The following is a 15,099-nucleotide window of genomic DNA, read 5'->3' on the forward strand; positions in this document are numbered from 1 at the left end:
GCGAGCCCGGTGCGGGCGGTGCTCGGCCCCGGCCCCCCGCACTCACCGCGAGTGCAGCCCGTCCTGGCCGTGGGGCTGCAGCAGGTACTGGTGCACCGTCTTGTCCCGCAGCGTCCCCGCCAGCTTGATTTTCTTGCGGGACCGGTGCAGGTTGATGATGAAGAGGGTGATGGAGCCTCGGACGTAGCTGTGGCTGCGGGGGAGGGAGAGCAGGCATGGGGGGCCCGGCCCGGGCCCGGGCGCGGGGCAGGGAGCCGGGGCCCTGCGGGCGGCCCCTCCCGGCGCTGCCCGGGCGACCCCCTCCGCCCCTCGGCCTGCCCGGGCTCACGTGCGGGAGCTGGCGCAGTGCGCGTAGATGCGGAGCTTGTCCCGGATGACCCGGCCGGGCCGCGGCTTCCTCTGCAGCCCCGCCACGTGCACCGCCAGCACCTTGGGCCCCACCAGCCGCTTGTAGAGGAGCGAGACCCAGTAATCCTGCGGGCGAGAGGACACGCGGGCTGTGGGGGCAGCCCGTGGCGCCGGCCGGGGCCGGCAGGGGCCTGGGTCTCCTCTGCTGCCAGGACCCCCGAGCGGGCACGAGGGGTGTGCTCCCTGCGGCGCGATCCCGGTCCGCCTGGGATCCTCCCCCACCCACTGGCTCAGGCACATGTGGCGCCTGCCCCCGCCCTTACAGGCAGCTCCCACGGACACGGACACGGGCCCATCCTACGGCCCAGGGACCCCCGCAGCCACCCCGCCACGGTGACGCTGGCCCGGGGGGTTGTGTGCCCAGCCCTGGCTTGCAAACACCCGGGGAAGCAGGAGGGGTTACCGCAGCATGCTCTCAGTTCGGGGGGAAAACATCCTGATTTGGAGCCAGAGGCCTAAGAAGCCCCTGGTCTCTCGAGCTGGCTCCATGTCTCCGGGCCCGCGTGCAGGCCGCGTTGGGCGGCAGCCGGCTGCCCACATCCCACCTCGCCCCCCGGGCTGCGCGCCCCCTCGGCCGGCCTCGTCTGGTGCGTCCCCAGTCCGGCCTCCCCGTGACTCCCGCCGTTGCCTAAAGCCCTGCTGGGGTGCGAGACCCTCGGCCGCTGCAGCCGGCTCCCAGCTCCAGCCCAGGATCTCGTCCCACTTCCAAGAGACCCTGGGGCAGGGCCGTCATCGCGGGACGAGCGAGGCTGCGGGAGCATCCTGCAGCTCGGAGCAGCCCTTGTCGTCGCCTCGCCGGGCCCGGGCCCGGGACGCGGCGGGGCAGGCAGCCTGTCCCGCCGAGGAGCCCGGCCTGCCTGGAAGACACCGCGGGCCCCGAACGGGTGGAGGCTGCACGGGGCCTGGCCCCCCGCCCACCCCCTTCCCCCGGGGCAGTGCCGCTCCGCCGGGCCCGAGCCGGCGCCTCCCGTGCAGCGCGAGCCCGCCGGACGCCGGGAGCGGGGCAGCACCTCGCTGGTGGCAGGCCGGGCTGCGCCCGGGGCAAGGGCATGTCACCTCGTGCGCGGGTGTGGGGCAGGCGGGGAAGGGCTGAGCTGCGGGCACGGGGCAGCCGCTGGGCAAACGTGCTAAGCTGCCACGGCCCCATGCGGTGCCCAGCACCGGCTCCCTCCCCACGTCGCGTGCGCGGGACGGGACCTCGGCTCCCGTGGCGGGCCGCAGGCAGACGGAGCAGCCGCGTGCTGCTGGACCGGGCGTGGGGCACGAGCCGAGCCGGGCCCTGCACTGGTCCTCGCCCGTGCGAGCCCGTCCCGCCGCCCCGGGGATCCCAGCCGTGTCCGGCAGAAGCGGGGCTGGGGAGCGGCTGGGGTCCGGGGGCGGGGGCCTGGCAGGGAAGGGGCTCGCGCGCGGCCCGTGCGTTCAGACAGGCCCGGGCAGGGAACTTCCCGGGGCCTGAGTGTCACCGGCCGTTTTGAGGGCTCAGCCTTGCCCACGCCGTGCAAAGCAAAGCAAAGCAAAGCAAAGCACACGAGCCGAGACCGCGCGTGGAGGGCCGTGCCCGACGAGCCGGGCAGGCACGGAGCGGCAGTGGCCGGCTGCAGGCAGCAAGGGGCACGGAAGCAGCCCCGGCCCGGGCCCCCGCAGCCCCCAGTGCTCGGGGAAAGACAAGGCGGCCCCGACGGCAGGCGGCAGCAGGACTCCGGGCAGCGCGGGGCGCGGCTCCACCGGGACGGACAGGTCCCGCCACCGCCTCGCGCCCGGGTGCGGAAAGCCGGTTTCAGCGCCGCTGGCGGGGGAGAACCGCAGCGTCTGCCTGTCTCCGCCGCGCGGGGCCCGCACCCCCCCGCAGGGCCGCCGCCCCGGCCCGTCGTGTTTCTGCCCCGGATGACACCGACTCCAGGGCCCCGGAGCCACGGGGCGGGGGCAGGGAGCTTTGGGGGTTTTCAAGGAAATGCTTCGTGTTCCCAGCCAAATCGGGCACATCCAGTCCGCACCATGGGTCAGTGCAGAGGCACCCTCCACCCCGCCAAGGGCTGCCGACGTCTCCAGCCTCTTGGCGGCTCCCGTGTGCAAGCCCAAGGCCGGAGGTGCCAGAGGAGCCGCCAGGGAGGAGCCAGCCCCCCTGCACGGAGCGGCGGGGACCGCGGCTCGCCACAAGCGCGGCTGCCGGAAGGAAAGCTGCCCTCACGGACCGGGCGCGGGCGCTTGCCTCGCCGGGTAGGCGGGAGCCGGCAGCTCCGCTCTGCCGCCGCGCCCGGGGCGCTGGCGTGCGAGGCCAGAGGCCGGAGCCGGGCGTCCAGCCGGACCCGTCCGGGGCAGGCCGCAGGACGCCGCCCCGGGCCCGCCGGCGCCGCGCCAGGCGCCGCGCTGGAGGCAGCCGGGTTTTCTCAGCCTGCCCCGGGGACGGGCACGGGGGTCCCAGCAGCGCCCGGCACTCAGCCGCATGCCCCCCAGGGCCACGGCCCCGTGCTCGGTCCTCCCGTCTCGAGCCCCGGGCACCGGGGAAGGGTCCGCGCCGCCCCGGGAGCCGGCGGGGGCCGCGCCTCCTGCTCCGCTCCTGCCCGCCGCAGCGGAGCGGCACAAGCGGCCCGGCCCGGCCCGGCGGGCAGCAGGACCAGGCGGGCAGGACGCGGGCGCGGCTGCACGGGGGGAGCTCGGGGCGCCGACAGCCGGGCTGACGCCGCGGCGGATGCGCCCTTCTCTCAGCACCCGCGGGCCCGGGCCCAGCCGCCGGCGGCGGAAACGTCTCCGTCGCGGGGATCGCGTTTCCCGGCGCGGCCGCTTTCATCTCCCGGCCGCTCCCACGGGGGCACGGGCACGGGCACGCGCTGAGCCGGCGGCGCGGGGCCTGTCCTCGCTGATGCGCGGTGCGGCTCCGGGCCCTCACCCCTGCAGCCCCCGCCCGGGAGCCGGGGGCTTTACTGCTGCTGCCCCGCCGGGGGGGGCGGCGGCTCTGGCCGCGGAGCAGCGGGGCAGCCGGGCAAGGCCCTGCCCAGGCCCCGGGGACGGAGCCGGCTGGCTTGCCCCCCCCGGCGGGGTCGGCCGCCGGCACCGGGACCAGCCTCGTAAATGCCTTGCAGCGGGATGCGCTCACGCGGGGCAGGATTTACGAGCCCGAGGAAAGATGAAAAGAAAACCTGCTCCGCTGCAGGCGGGGTTACACGGGGCTCCGCGCCCGCCCGCGGCTCCTCACGCGCCCGGCGGGCGACCCGGCCCCGGGCAGGCCCCACCGTGCCCCCCCCCGGCGGCGGCGCCCCGGCCCGTGCCGCGCGCCCCGGCTCTGCTTCGGCTGAAGTCTCGGCTCCAGAGGTAACGCGCCCCCATCTGCTTTCAACATGTTGTGTTTGACATTAACTAATGTCTCCTATTAGCATTGAAAGAAACAGATCTGGAAAAATTCATTTCCAAGCCGAGTTCAAACAGGCCACAAGGAGAAACGGATCCGCGGCTGCACACAGGATTGTTTTGTGGTGAAGCCAAGAGTCTGCGAAGCGGGTCAAGGGCAAAGAAGACAAGCACTTATCTCTCTGATTTACTAACTGGCAGGAGCAAAGGGAAGGGGAAATCCACCCGGCTGCAAAGCGGGGAGGAGGTGGATGGCGGAGATGGGGGCGCGGGTCGGGCGGCGCCTGGGCACACCTACCGGCAGCGGGTTGAAGTTCTGGTCCACGAGGTGGTTGTGCCCGTGGTCGAAGAACGAGTGCCGCATCACCACGTCGATGCCCTGGTGCGCCAGCATCCCCAGGGTGTTCAGCCACCTGGATGGGGACAGAGCCACGTCGGGCTGGGCCAAGAGCTCCCCAGGCAGCGGGATGCCCCCAGCGGGGCTCGGCACTGGGGTCCCGGGGACCAGCGAGGCAGAGGCCGGGACTGGCACGCCATTGTGCCACGGCGGACGAACTGCGGGATCTCAGCATGTCCTGCAGACGGGACGCCCGGCACCGCCTGCACACACACAGCCTGTCACCTCTGCCCCCCATGCCAGGCATACATGCCAGCCCGTCCCACTGCACACGGCCCTGTGCACACCTCGCACGCACGCTGCACTCTTCCATACCACTCCTCCTTTCTCCCCCTGCATAGGACCGGAAGCACCGTGCATGCATGCACATGCATGCACTTCCTCATTAGTGTCCCCCACCACTGCACCCAGCACCCTTGGACCTCAGGAGCCCATAGCCACAGCCCCACAACTCGCTCCGGAGATGGGAGTGTGCTCTAAGCCTCCAGCTCTCGCAGCCAGCACCAGAGCTACGCAGCGGAGCTGTGCAATGGCATCCATGTGCCATGCCACACCCCGGGCAGCCCTGGACGGGAGCTGGATCCCACCCCAGAGCCCTGCTGTGAATCCAGAGCGACTCCAGCTCTGGACGGCCCCGGTGCCCAGCCCGGCTGCACTGACTCACAGGAACCCGGCTGCGAAGGAGTCCGAGAGGTTGGTCATGGCTCCTGTGGAGCTGGCCCCGACGCCTTCCAGCCAGATCCTCTTCCCAGGCGTGTAGACGTTCACAACCTGCGTGTGGGATGGAGGAGAGTGCCTGAGCCCGGGCTCGGCCAGAGCAGTGCGTCATGGGGCGAGAGACCCCTCCGCTGGGTACTGCGGGGCCCCTTCTTCCCAGTGCCCCCGATGCCTGCCCAGCACGGACCACAAGGACCCCCGCTCTCACCGGACACCAGTGTGGTGGCTGCCCCGTGCCTTCTCCTGGCCTGGGGGGGCCTGTCGCCTCTCTGCAACTCCCGTGGCTGCTGCAGCCACGTCCCCGAAGGGAAGCGGTGCCAGGCCCAGGGTGCAGGGAGCTGCGCCAGGTGCCCGAGTGCATCATTCTGAGCACAAGCGACAGGGATGCAGGCAGGTGCCACCCCCACCCCATGCCCTGGGCCCAACCTTCTCCTTCTCTAGGCCAGACCGAGAGCTGCCCGGAGCATTCGTGTCCCTGGGCCTGTGCCCTGTGCCCCGTGGCTGGGCAGGCGGGCCCCCGTGTGAAGGCCACTGGGAAGCTTTGGGATCCCACCAAGAGGTTAAAGCCCCCCCACCACAGCCGGCGCGTCAGCATCTCTGCCGGCAGCCCCCGAGGTGCTGGCGCGCTGCCGATAATTATCTAAGCCGCCACCTTCCTGCGTCAGAGAGGAAGCAATAAAACAGGAGAGTGGACAAGCCCAGCTGCTGCAATCAGCGCCGGCAGGATGCACGCTCTGCAGCCCAAGCTGGAGACCATTAGCGCCCAGCACCGCGTTCCCAGTCTCCCCGGCCCCAGCCGCGCTGCTCCGGGGCTCCCCGAGGCTTTCGGCCCTGGCAGAGGTCAGAGGTCAGCCCCACCTGCCCTAGCACCTATGCCCAGCCCAGCTGGGGGGGGGGGGCAGAGGACACAGAGCCTGGGAACACCCTCTGCAACAGACGCTGGCCCCTCGGGGTGTCCCTATGCCCCCATCCCCAGCCCAGCCCCGACACCCTGAGGGCTGTGCTCCAGCTCGCCCGTGCCCTGGCCCTGCCCAACCCTACCATGGGCCTTTGCAGCCTTCCAGGCAGAGACACGAGCCCCTTCCTGCACCTGCCCAGGACCCCCTGCCTCGCGCGGGCATCCGAAACTGTGGGCACAAGGGTGGTGACCGCGCTCCCTGCCTCGGCCAGGCCCTGCGCTCCCATAGACAAGGCCCAGCTGCAGGCTCCCCATGGCCCCCCGGGCAGGGACATGCTGGGACCCCTCCTCCGGCTGCAGGACGCGCAGCTGCTCCGCGGCCCCGGTGCTGCCTCGAGCGCGCCCCAGCCTCAGCTGTCTGCCAGCGGCGCAAGCCACGCAGAGCAGTGGGCCCCTGCGCCGCGAGCTGACAGCAGCTGGGTTTTATAAGGCAGTCAAAACACCAGCCCCAGGGAGGAAACCACTGCGGTTCTTCGCGCCCAGGGAGAATTGCTTCAGCGGCAGACGTGAGAGCCACAGCTTGGCTCGCGGCACCCGCTGGGAGCAGGGCAGGGACCCCCACGGGTCCCCTTCACCGGTGAGCAGCGAGGGCCCTCTGCGCTATGTGGCTTCAGGGCAGCATCTCGTGCCCATGGCGGTGCCCACCCCCGAGCTGAGACCAGCGTCGCGTCCGCACAGTGCTCCGGGCAGGCCGCCGAGCCCGGCTGAGGGACGGGGTTAGGCAGCAGCTCCCGCCTTGTGACACGGCTGCCAGCGTCGGCGGCGCCTGTGTGGACACGGCCGCCGTGCTGCAGCCAGCCCCCACGCCTCTTCTCGGTGGCCGAGAGCCAGGGGGGTCAGAGCCGTGCTTACGTTCCCCATTGCTCCCCAATGGTTCCTGTCCCCCAAAATGCTTCTCACCCCCTCCCCACGTGCTCCTGTAACCACGTCCAACCCCGGTCCTGACATCCGTGCCCTGTGCAGTGCCCAGACACTTGCCCCGCAGCCCAGCCCTGCATGCAGACGGGTGCAGACCGGAGGGTTTTGCCTTCCTCTGTATCGGGGCACGGCCTTTCTCTGGCATCTCTTGATCGTACATTAGTAACTGTTCACAGAAGCAGGACGGTGGCTGCTGTGGTTTCCCTGCTCCATGCGTGGCAGGTTCACACGGATGTCTCGTGTGGTGCTGGCAGTTTTACCAAGAGGTCAGCCGATGGGTTTGTCTGGGCTGATCCGACCCCGCAGGCCTGCACCAGCCCCACGGCTCCCTTCCCCGCTGGCCGCGTGACAGCCGAGAGCCCCGCAGGCCGTGGGCAGCAGCAGACACAAAGCCCCGTGGCCAAGCCCCTGCCTCTCCCACTGCTGCCTGCTAACTCCAGCCCCGACATGCTGCGTCCAGAAGATCTGGCCATGCCCCTGCGAGACATGGTGCCCCTCGCCCGTCCCGGCCCCCTCACACTCACGCACTTTCTGGATCTTCCTGATCTGGTCGGAAAGCGTGTCCAGCAGGCGCGTTTTCAGGAAGTCCGTCACTTTGGCCACGCGGCTGTCAATGTAGTAACTGGAAGGACAACGAGAAGGCAAGAATCAGGTAGGGTCTACCCCGGTGAGCTGGCAGCTACTGCCCCTCACCCTGGCACCTGGTCCTCTGTGAAGGAGCTTGCCCTGCTGCCCTCACCGCGCAGACCCCCACAGAGGTGCTTGGTGCCGTGCCACTGTCGGTGCTGCCAGGGCCGAGTCTGAGATTGATTACTCACCAGGGTGCCCATGGAGCCGCGACGTCCACACACCTCCCTGGCAGGCCACAGGCCCCCGGGGCACTCGTGTCCACGCTTGCTCGGCTGCACCTACCTCAAGCATCTTCATGCCTGCAGCAAGCGGCGGGGTGCTGGGGATAGGGCAGGCAGTGAATGCACACAGATCATGCAGCCGGGAGAAGCCCAGCTGCCTTGGGGTCATCCTGCACGGTCCCCCGTGGCACCCCAAACCCTAGCAGGGCACTGGGGGTGGAAGGGGCTGTGACCCTGGGACAAAGGAGCATCAGAGCCCGATGCTCCCACTACAAAGATGCTGGGGGCAAGAGTCCTCCAGCCCCAGGAGCTGCCTGCCGGGCTCTCCGGTGCGGCCAGGGCTGTGGTGGGCTCCAGCCCCTGTCCTGGGCGGCTGATGTTTCTCATGCAGAACAAGACTGCAGAGAAGTAAAGGCCTCGTTAGAAATGATCTGTCCTGACGTGCCGGGCAGTGTCCAGGGGACTTCCCCTTCTGCAGGGAGAGAGCAGGCTCTCTTGCTGGGTATCCAAGACTGCTCTTGCCCCTCGTTGCTGGCATCCCCAGGCCTTCCAGGCACGGGGGGAAGTTGAGCACAACTTGTAATCGCCTTCGGCACCTGGGTGAGCTCCAGCTGCACACAGAGAGACTTCCCTCCCACGACGGCTAGTGACCGGCTCACTCCAAACACCCGGTAGCGACGTGCACAATGACAGACGTGCCACAGAGCCAGTGAAGGAGACAGGGCAGGGCCAGGCGACCAAGGGACTTCTGGGGACAGCTCTGCCCTCTGTGCCCTGGGCATGGGCAGCAGGCTGGAAGGATGCAACGGAGCCCGGGGGAAGCCCGGACACTGAGCCACATGTGGGGAGCACGGAGCAGCCTGGGCCACCTGCTTCCAGGCACTGAGGGCGGCGGGGACAGAGGATATAGGAGCACCGCACGTGTCCCTGGGAGCTGCACTTCCCCTGCAAGAAGGGCACCGGTGCCCCACAGATGCACAGGGCAGCCCCAGCCCATGCCTGGAGGGCAAGCCTCAACTCGAGGGGGATCTTTAGCAGGGCTGCCTGGTGGGTCCCAAGGTGACTGAGACCCGTCCGCAGAAGCTGCAGGTCTTTCCGCAGGAGGGAGCAGGCTGGGATGCCTCCCCTTGTCCTTCCTTGCTCACTCCTCTGCTCCCCTTGAAACGAGCTGCGCTGGGTCCCCTCCAAGCCCTCCAGTGCAGGGGGAGCTTCCAGCATGCCTGGCCTTCCTGCTATCAAGAGACTGCAAGTACAGTGATAGCGATGGTCTTCACACACCACTCAGCTCTGCCACGTCTGTGCCACCGAGTCCCTGGCCACGCAGGAGCCGCGGCGTCCTGAATAGCAGGTGGGGCTGGGGCCAAGAGACACCAGACGTTTCTTCTGTAGGGTGGAAAGCAAGAGCGGTGGAGGGCAGGAGGGCGGCAGGTGCATGGATATCAGGAGGTCCCAACGTGCTCGACAGCCATGTGGATCAAGGAGGATGCAAAGAGCCCAGGTGCAAGGCGAGGCCGTGGCCAACGTGGATTCGTAACGGCTGCAGCTCCGAAGCACCCACGGGTTTTCGAGCTGCAGAGGCCGGGTTGTCCCATCGGGGGGCCTGGCCCCCTTCCTGCAGCGCCGCGCATGCCCCGTGACTCCTGCCCTTGGTGCTGGGCATCAGAGAGAGGCAGGAGCCCATCTCCCATGCTATCGGGAGGTGGAAGGAGAGAAGTGGGTCTGGTTTGGCCACATGCCGGCAAGGAGAGTCTCTGGGCAAATCTCTGGAAGGATCAGTGCTGAGGAGGAAGGGGATTTATTCAGCCTCACAGTGAGGGGGGTAACCAAGAGATCAGAGGGGAACAAGAAACAGGCAGCCTTAACATCCGGACTCCTCGAAGGAGCCGCATGCAGGGCCACGGCGGAGGATTCACGGTGTGGCATGCTTTGCTGGGGTGCAGACGGAGCAGACGACGCCACGGGAGTTGTGGCGGCTGCTTGTACGTCTTGCGCTGCCACCCGCTGCAGCAGGGACCCCGGGCTGGGGGGCGTCATAAATCCCAGCGAAGTGGCTGCGGGGGCTCAGGCTCTGGGGCAGGGGGTGCACAAGCTTTCCTCTCTCCAAGCTCTCCAAGCCGTTGCTGTCCTTCCAAGGATGGCGTGCCCTGGACGCCAGCGCTGGAGCAGCCTTTGGAGCAGGGGAAAGGGTGCTGGGTGCAGTGTGCCACGGGTGCGAGGGCCGTGCGCTCATGAAAGCAGCGTGGCCGCAGGCAGCCTGCAGCAGGGGAGGACTGGGCATCGGCACCATGCTTTGCAGCCTCTCCCGGGATCCACGGCGTCTACTCAGCATGGCTGCAGAGAGAGATGGTCTGGGCATGCAGCATGGAGGTGCTGGGCACCATGGCATGGCCCAGGCCTGCTTCTCTGCGGCCAGGAGGAGGAAGTGCTGGGCAGAGGGTGCTCGGCGCGTTGGAGCCTTTGGTCAGCAGCTGCAGTCCTGCAGCGGTCAGCGAGGTGCCCGCGCTGCACCCACGACTCCTGGCATCGCACAAAACCAGTCCAGTGGCTCGGGGCAAAAGCAGTGCGGGGTAGAAACCAGCCCAGACGGAGGCAGCACTGGCCAAGAGCCAGCAGAGATGGATGCAGGACAGAGCTGCTCCTTGAGACGGTCTCCGAGGGCTTGCAGCTAAAAGGGATGGGATGAGAAGCACGAGGCCAGCTTGACCCCGCACCCCAGAGCCGAGGAGCCCGTGATGAATGCAGGAAGGAAAAGCCCGAGCCGTCAGCCAAGAGAGGTGCAGCGGCACGTCTCGCAGCAGCAGATAACGCGCTCTTGGAGGGGTGCCTGGCTCCGGGACAGGCCGTCAGCGGAGACGAGAACGAGCCCGTGGCTGATGTCTGCAGTGAGCAGACGAGCCGGCGCCAAAGCCGCCCTGCCAGCGCAGAGGCCACGGGAAGGCTGACGTGTGGTGCGCGCGATCTGGGCAGCACGAAGGGGACTGCCAGCTGTGGGCCATGGTGGGCTCCTGCAGCTGGCACGTCCCACGTTTGGACATTACTGCGGTGGCCACTGCCAAGCCAGGGCACAGGCAGAAAGTGGCCCAGCGAGCTACCCGCCATGCTCAGGAAAGGCCTTTCTGCCCGCTGCTCTGGGGAGCCTGTCTGCGCCATCCACACCCCTGGAGCCAGCCCGCGAAATGATGCCCCCTGCACGAAGAGAGCGAGGGCGAGCGGGACTGCAGACACTGGCTCCTGGGGACACATGGGCAAAGATCACGGGAGAGCCATGTGTTTTTCCTGGTGGAAGTATCGCTGCCCCCATTCGACGTGGGCCACGAGGGCACACAGCGGGGCAGGACATGCCGAAGGCCACACAGAGCCAGTGGCAGGAGGGCCTGGGTTTCTCTTCCCTGCCCACCAGACCCTGCCATGCTCCCAGTCCACTGACCATGCAGGAATCCAGGCTTTCCTTCTGGTGCCGTACGTGGCTGTGCATCTGGACCGCGCTTTGCAGCCGTGCTGTACGTGTCCTGTTCCACTCCTCGCATCGCCCTCCAAACCGCTGTGTCTGCAGCTCCGGTGCAGACATGGTAGTGTGGCCATGAAACCCGGGCCCGGCTGGTGAAGCTGAAGCCCAAGCGTGGGCTCTGATGGGAGCAGATGGGCCCACTAATACTGGCTCACACCAGGTCCCAAAGCCCCTCAGGACGAGGGCACAAGGGAGGTGGAGAAGGAAAGTCCTGGAGCCAGGAGGGTGCAGACAGCCACTTTCTCCATGGCTGGCATGGGGGGGCCGAGCCGAGTCCTGGGCCTGGCTGCCCGCAGTGAGCACGAGGCCCCGGCTGCTCCCGCCGGCCCGGCAGAGCTGGGGAGCGGTGCCCCCTCTCCGGGAAACCGCAGAGCCGGAGACAGGCAGCTGCTCCAAGTCCTCTTTGCCTAGGGACATTTCTGCCAAAAACTCCAATGCTGACATTTTCCCACTGACATTTTTGAGTCCGGGGCCAAACTAGTTTGATGAAAAAGAATGAAATTTTCTGTGGGAAAACAGGCGCTTTTCATGGAAAAATCCCCTTGGTAGGAAATCAGATTATCCCGCCCAGGCCAGCTGCCGAAGCTGCAGCCGCAGGCACTCGCCCCCTCCGGCTGGCACTGCCGACCCACCGCAGCTGGGCCAAATGCTCCATGGGGTTTAAACCAGATGCTTGGGGCCGTTTCACCTGCGTGCTGCACTCTGCTCCTCAGCCGAGCCCTCGGCTCCAACAGGGGAGCTGGGCCTTCTGCACGGGCACCTGACTCCGGCAGCTGGGGCTTGAAGCAAAAGGCTGAGCATCGCCTGTCGTGGTCACGGGTGAGGGCTGGCGTGGACAGAGCAACCCGCTGCAGTGGAGAAGGCCTTGTTCGCACTGAGCTCACACTGCTCTGCGTGTGCAAGAGGCTCCTGCTGTGCCACGTAGCCCCAGGACTACGCGGGGCTGAGGTGCACGTGGGGACACGGCCACGCGCGGCACCGGAGCCGCAAAGGAGCCTGGCTGCGCCTCGCAGCCCCGTTTGCTTCTGGATCTTGCAAGCCTTCCCCAGAGCCCTGCAATTAGCTGTTTGGGACCATTAGCCTCTGAGGGTCGTTAATGAAGGGAGCCACCGGCTGCCAGGCAGCTGGTTTTGTTTACCTCTGCTTTTATTTTAAAGAGGAACCTTTGCCCCCTCTTCTTTGACCCCTTCTTTCATTTCAGCTAATTACATTACAGCCAACTTCCCCGCGCTCAGGAATTTCCGGATCTACTTTGTCGCCTGCTGCTACAGGCAGAGTCTGCCTGGAGTTAGAGGGACGGTGCCCGTTCCCGCGCTGACGGCCCGCCGGCCGCCGGGAGGGAGCGCTGGGCTACCGTGCAGGGAGTGGCCCGCCGGCAGTCACCCACGGGGTGAGGGTGCCCCCGGCTCCTGCAGACATTGCTCTGCATTGTCGGGGCCTTCCCTTTCCTCCCAGGCTCCTGTGGCCTGAGCGCATGCCTGGTCTCAGGACCCATGTGCTCAGATTCCCCCTGTGGACATCCCCTCCTCCATGCTGGGGGGGACCCCCCAATCCAGGTGACTCCAGGGGTGCATGCAACACACCTCACCCCAGCACAGACCCCGATGCACACATCCCATGCTCCACCCTGGCACTTCTAACACCCTCTTGGAACGCACCCTCCTGCCGGCTGACACCAGCCCGGACATAGTGGGGATCACGGAAACGTGGTGGGACGAAACGCGTGACTGGGCAGTCAATGTCCAGGGCTATAGGCTGTACAGGAGGGACAGGATAGGAAAGAGGGGTGGGGCGTGGTGCTCTATATTAAGGAGGAATACACAACCTCGTTAATTAGCAAGGAGTCAGGGGAGGGGCACTCTGAAGTGCTTTGGGTTAGAGTACAAGGCAGTCGAGGGGAAAGGGACTTAACGGTGGGAGTCTATTACAGACCTCCCAACCAGGGAGAAGAGCTTGACCAGGAATTCTTGGGTCAGCTCACAGAGGTGGCGAAGGCTAAGGACGTGGTAGTCATGGGGGACCTGAACCTCCTGGACATCTGCTGGGAGGAGCAGTCAGCCAGGTCTGACCGCTCACGTCGGTTCTTGGCCAGAGTGCAGGACCTCCACCTAACCCAGGAGTGCACAGCCCCCCCCAGGGGAGACACCTTGTTGGACTTGGTGCTGGCCATGGGAGATGACCTGGTGAGGGGGCTGCGGGTGCTCGACCACCTGGGTGACAGCGATCATCGCCTGCTGGGATTCACCATCCAGCGCAAGGTGGCAAAGGCCGGCAGCAAGGCAGTGGCCCTAGATTTTAGGAGGACAGACTTCAGCGAGCTAAGGAGGATAGTTGGAGAAGCGCTGAGGTCCCAGAGGGGAGGGGAGCCAGGCGTCCAAGGAGAGTGGTCGCTCCTTAAGGAGACGATCCTCCAAGCCCAAAGGAAGGTAATCCCAACGAGGATCAAAGGGAGCAGGAGGGCACACAAGCCTCCGTGGCTCACCAAGAGCATCCGGGAATGTCTCCTTGCTAAAAAGGAGGCTTACACCCAATGGAAAGAAGGGGTCATCACCATGGAGGACTATTCTGTAGTTGCTTGGGGATGTAGGGGGGCAGTTAGGAAGGCCAAGGCAGAGATGGAACTGCGACTAGCTTCCCAGATTAAGGACAATAAGAAGTCTTTTTTTAAATACGTAGGGGGTAAAAAGAAGGTCCCGGGTAATGTGGGGCCCTTGCAGGACGCCATGGGAAACTTGGTCGTCACACCAGACGGCCAAGCTAACGCGTTTAACGATTTCTTTGCCTCCGTCGTCCTAAGTAGGGACCAGGACAGCCACCTCCCTGCTGGGCCCCCCTCGGGCCCCGGGGGAGGCACCCCTGGGCCACGGGTTAGCGAGGATTTAGTTAGGGAGCTTCTGGAGGGGCTGGACGTATTCAAGTCAGCCAGCCCGGATGATCTCCACCCTAGAGTTCTAAAGGAACTGGCCGAGGTCATTGCAGGACCCCCGGCACGGCTGTACGAGCACTCGCGGGGCTCTGGTGTGGGGCCGGAGGACTGGAAGAGGGCCAACGTGGTCCCCATCTTCAAAAAAGGCAGGAAGGAGGACCCGGGAAACTATAGGCCGGTTAGTCTTACCTCGATCCTAGGCAAGCTGTTTGAGAAAATTATGCTGGCACACATCCAGGAGGGGCCAGCAGGGGACTGCATGCTCAGGGGCAACCAACACGGGTTCATCAGTGGCAGGTCCTGTCAGACCAACCTGGTGGCCTTTTACGATCAGATCACCAGATCATTAGATGCAGGGGGAGCAGTGGACATAGTCTTCCTGGACTTCCGGAAGGCTTTTGACACCGTCTCTCACCCCGTTCTCATTAAGAAACTGGGGGACTGCGGTGTAGACACTCACACAGTCAAATGGGTCACCAGCTGGCTGGAGGGCCGCACCCAGAGGGTGGTAGTGGATGGGTCCTTCTCAACGTGGAGGGACGTGGGCAGTGGGGTCCCCCTGGGCTCGGTCCTCGGGCCTGCACTGTTCAACATCTTCATCAGCGATTTGGATGAGGGGGTAAAAAGCACCCTGTTCAAATTTGCTGATGACACTAAGATGTGGGGGGACGTGGGTACATTGGAAGGATGCTACAAACTGGTCAGGGGGGATCAGCAGGTATTGGGGGAGTCCCTGTTCCCCCGTGTGCTGCCAGGAGTGACCAGGAATAACGGTCACAAGGTGGCGGAGGGTAGGTTTAGATTAGATATTAGGAGGCGCTACTTCACAGTCAGGGCGGCTAGGGCCTGGAACCAGCTTCCAGGGGAAGTGGTGCAGGCTCCTAGCCTGGGGATTTTTAAAAGGAAGTTAGATGAGCACCTTGCCGGGGTCATCTGACCCCGGTGCTCTTTCCTGCCAAGGCAGGGGGTCGGACTAGATGATCTACCTAGGTCCCTTCCGACTCTAGCTACTATGAAACTATGAAACAGGCTACAATCAGACCTCGACAGGTTACAGGGGTGGGTGGACGA

At 66.2% G+C, this 15,099-nt stretch overlaps 1 protein-coding gene across 11 annotated transcripts in view; it reads right to left on the reverse strand.

The window, feature by feature from the left end:
* Positions 1 to 15,099, reverse strand: part of HPSE2 (heparanase 2 (inactive)) — a 138,955-nt gene that overhangs the window by 731 nt on the left and 123,125 nt on the right. For 6 of the 11 annotated variants that reach the window (XM_090058787.1, XM_090058786.1, XM_090058791.1 and 3 more), the window contains 5 exons: positions 7,268 to 7,365; positions 4,815 to 4,921; positions 4,052 to 4,166; positions 329 to 474; positions 47 to 193 (listed from right to left, as the gene is read on the reverse strand). In XM_090058787.1, coding sequence (XP_089914913.1) covers positions 47 to 193; positions 329 to 474; positions 4,052 to 4,166; positions 4,815 to 4,921; positions 7,268 to 7,365 — 613 coding nt within the window. Of the gene's footprint in view, positions 1 to 46; positions 194 to 328; positions 475 to 4,051; positions 4,167 to 4,814; positions 4,922 to 7,267; positions 7,366 to 15,099 lie in introns of those variants that run through there. The other 5 variants (XM_090058788.1, XM_090058798.1, XR_016443676.1 and 2 more) reach the window with 3 other exon arrangements.

Source organism: Crocodylus siamensis, chromosome 7 (assembly GCF_052110815.1).
Source record: "Crocodylus siamensis isolate JL-2025a chromosome 7, ASM5211081v1, whole genome shotgun sequence".
NCBI lineage: Eukaryota > Metazoa > Chordata > Crocodylia > Crocodylidae > Crocodylus > Crocodylus siamensis.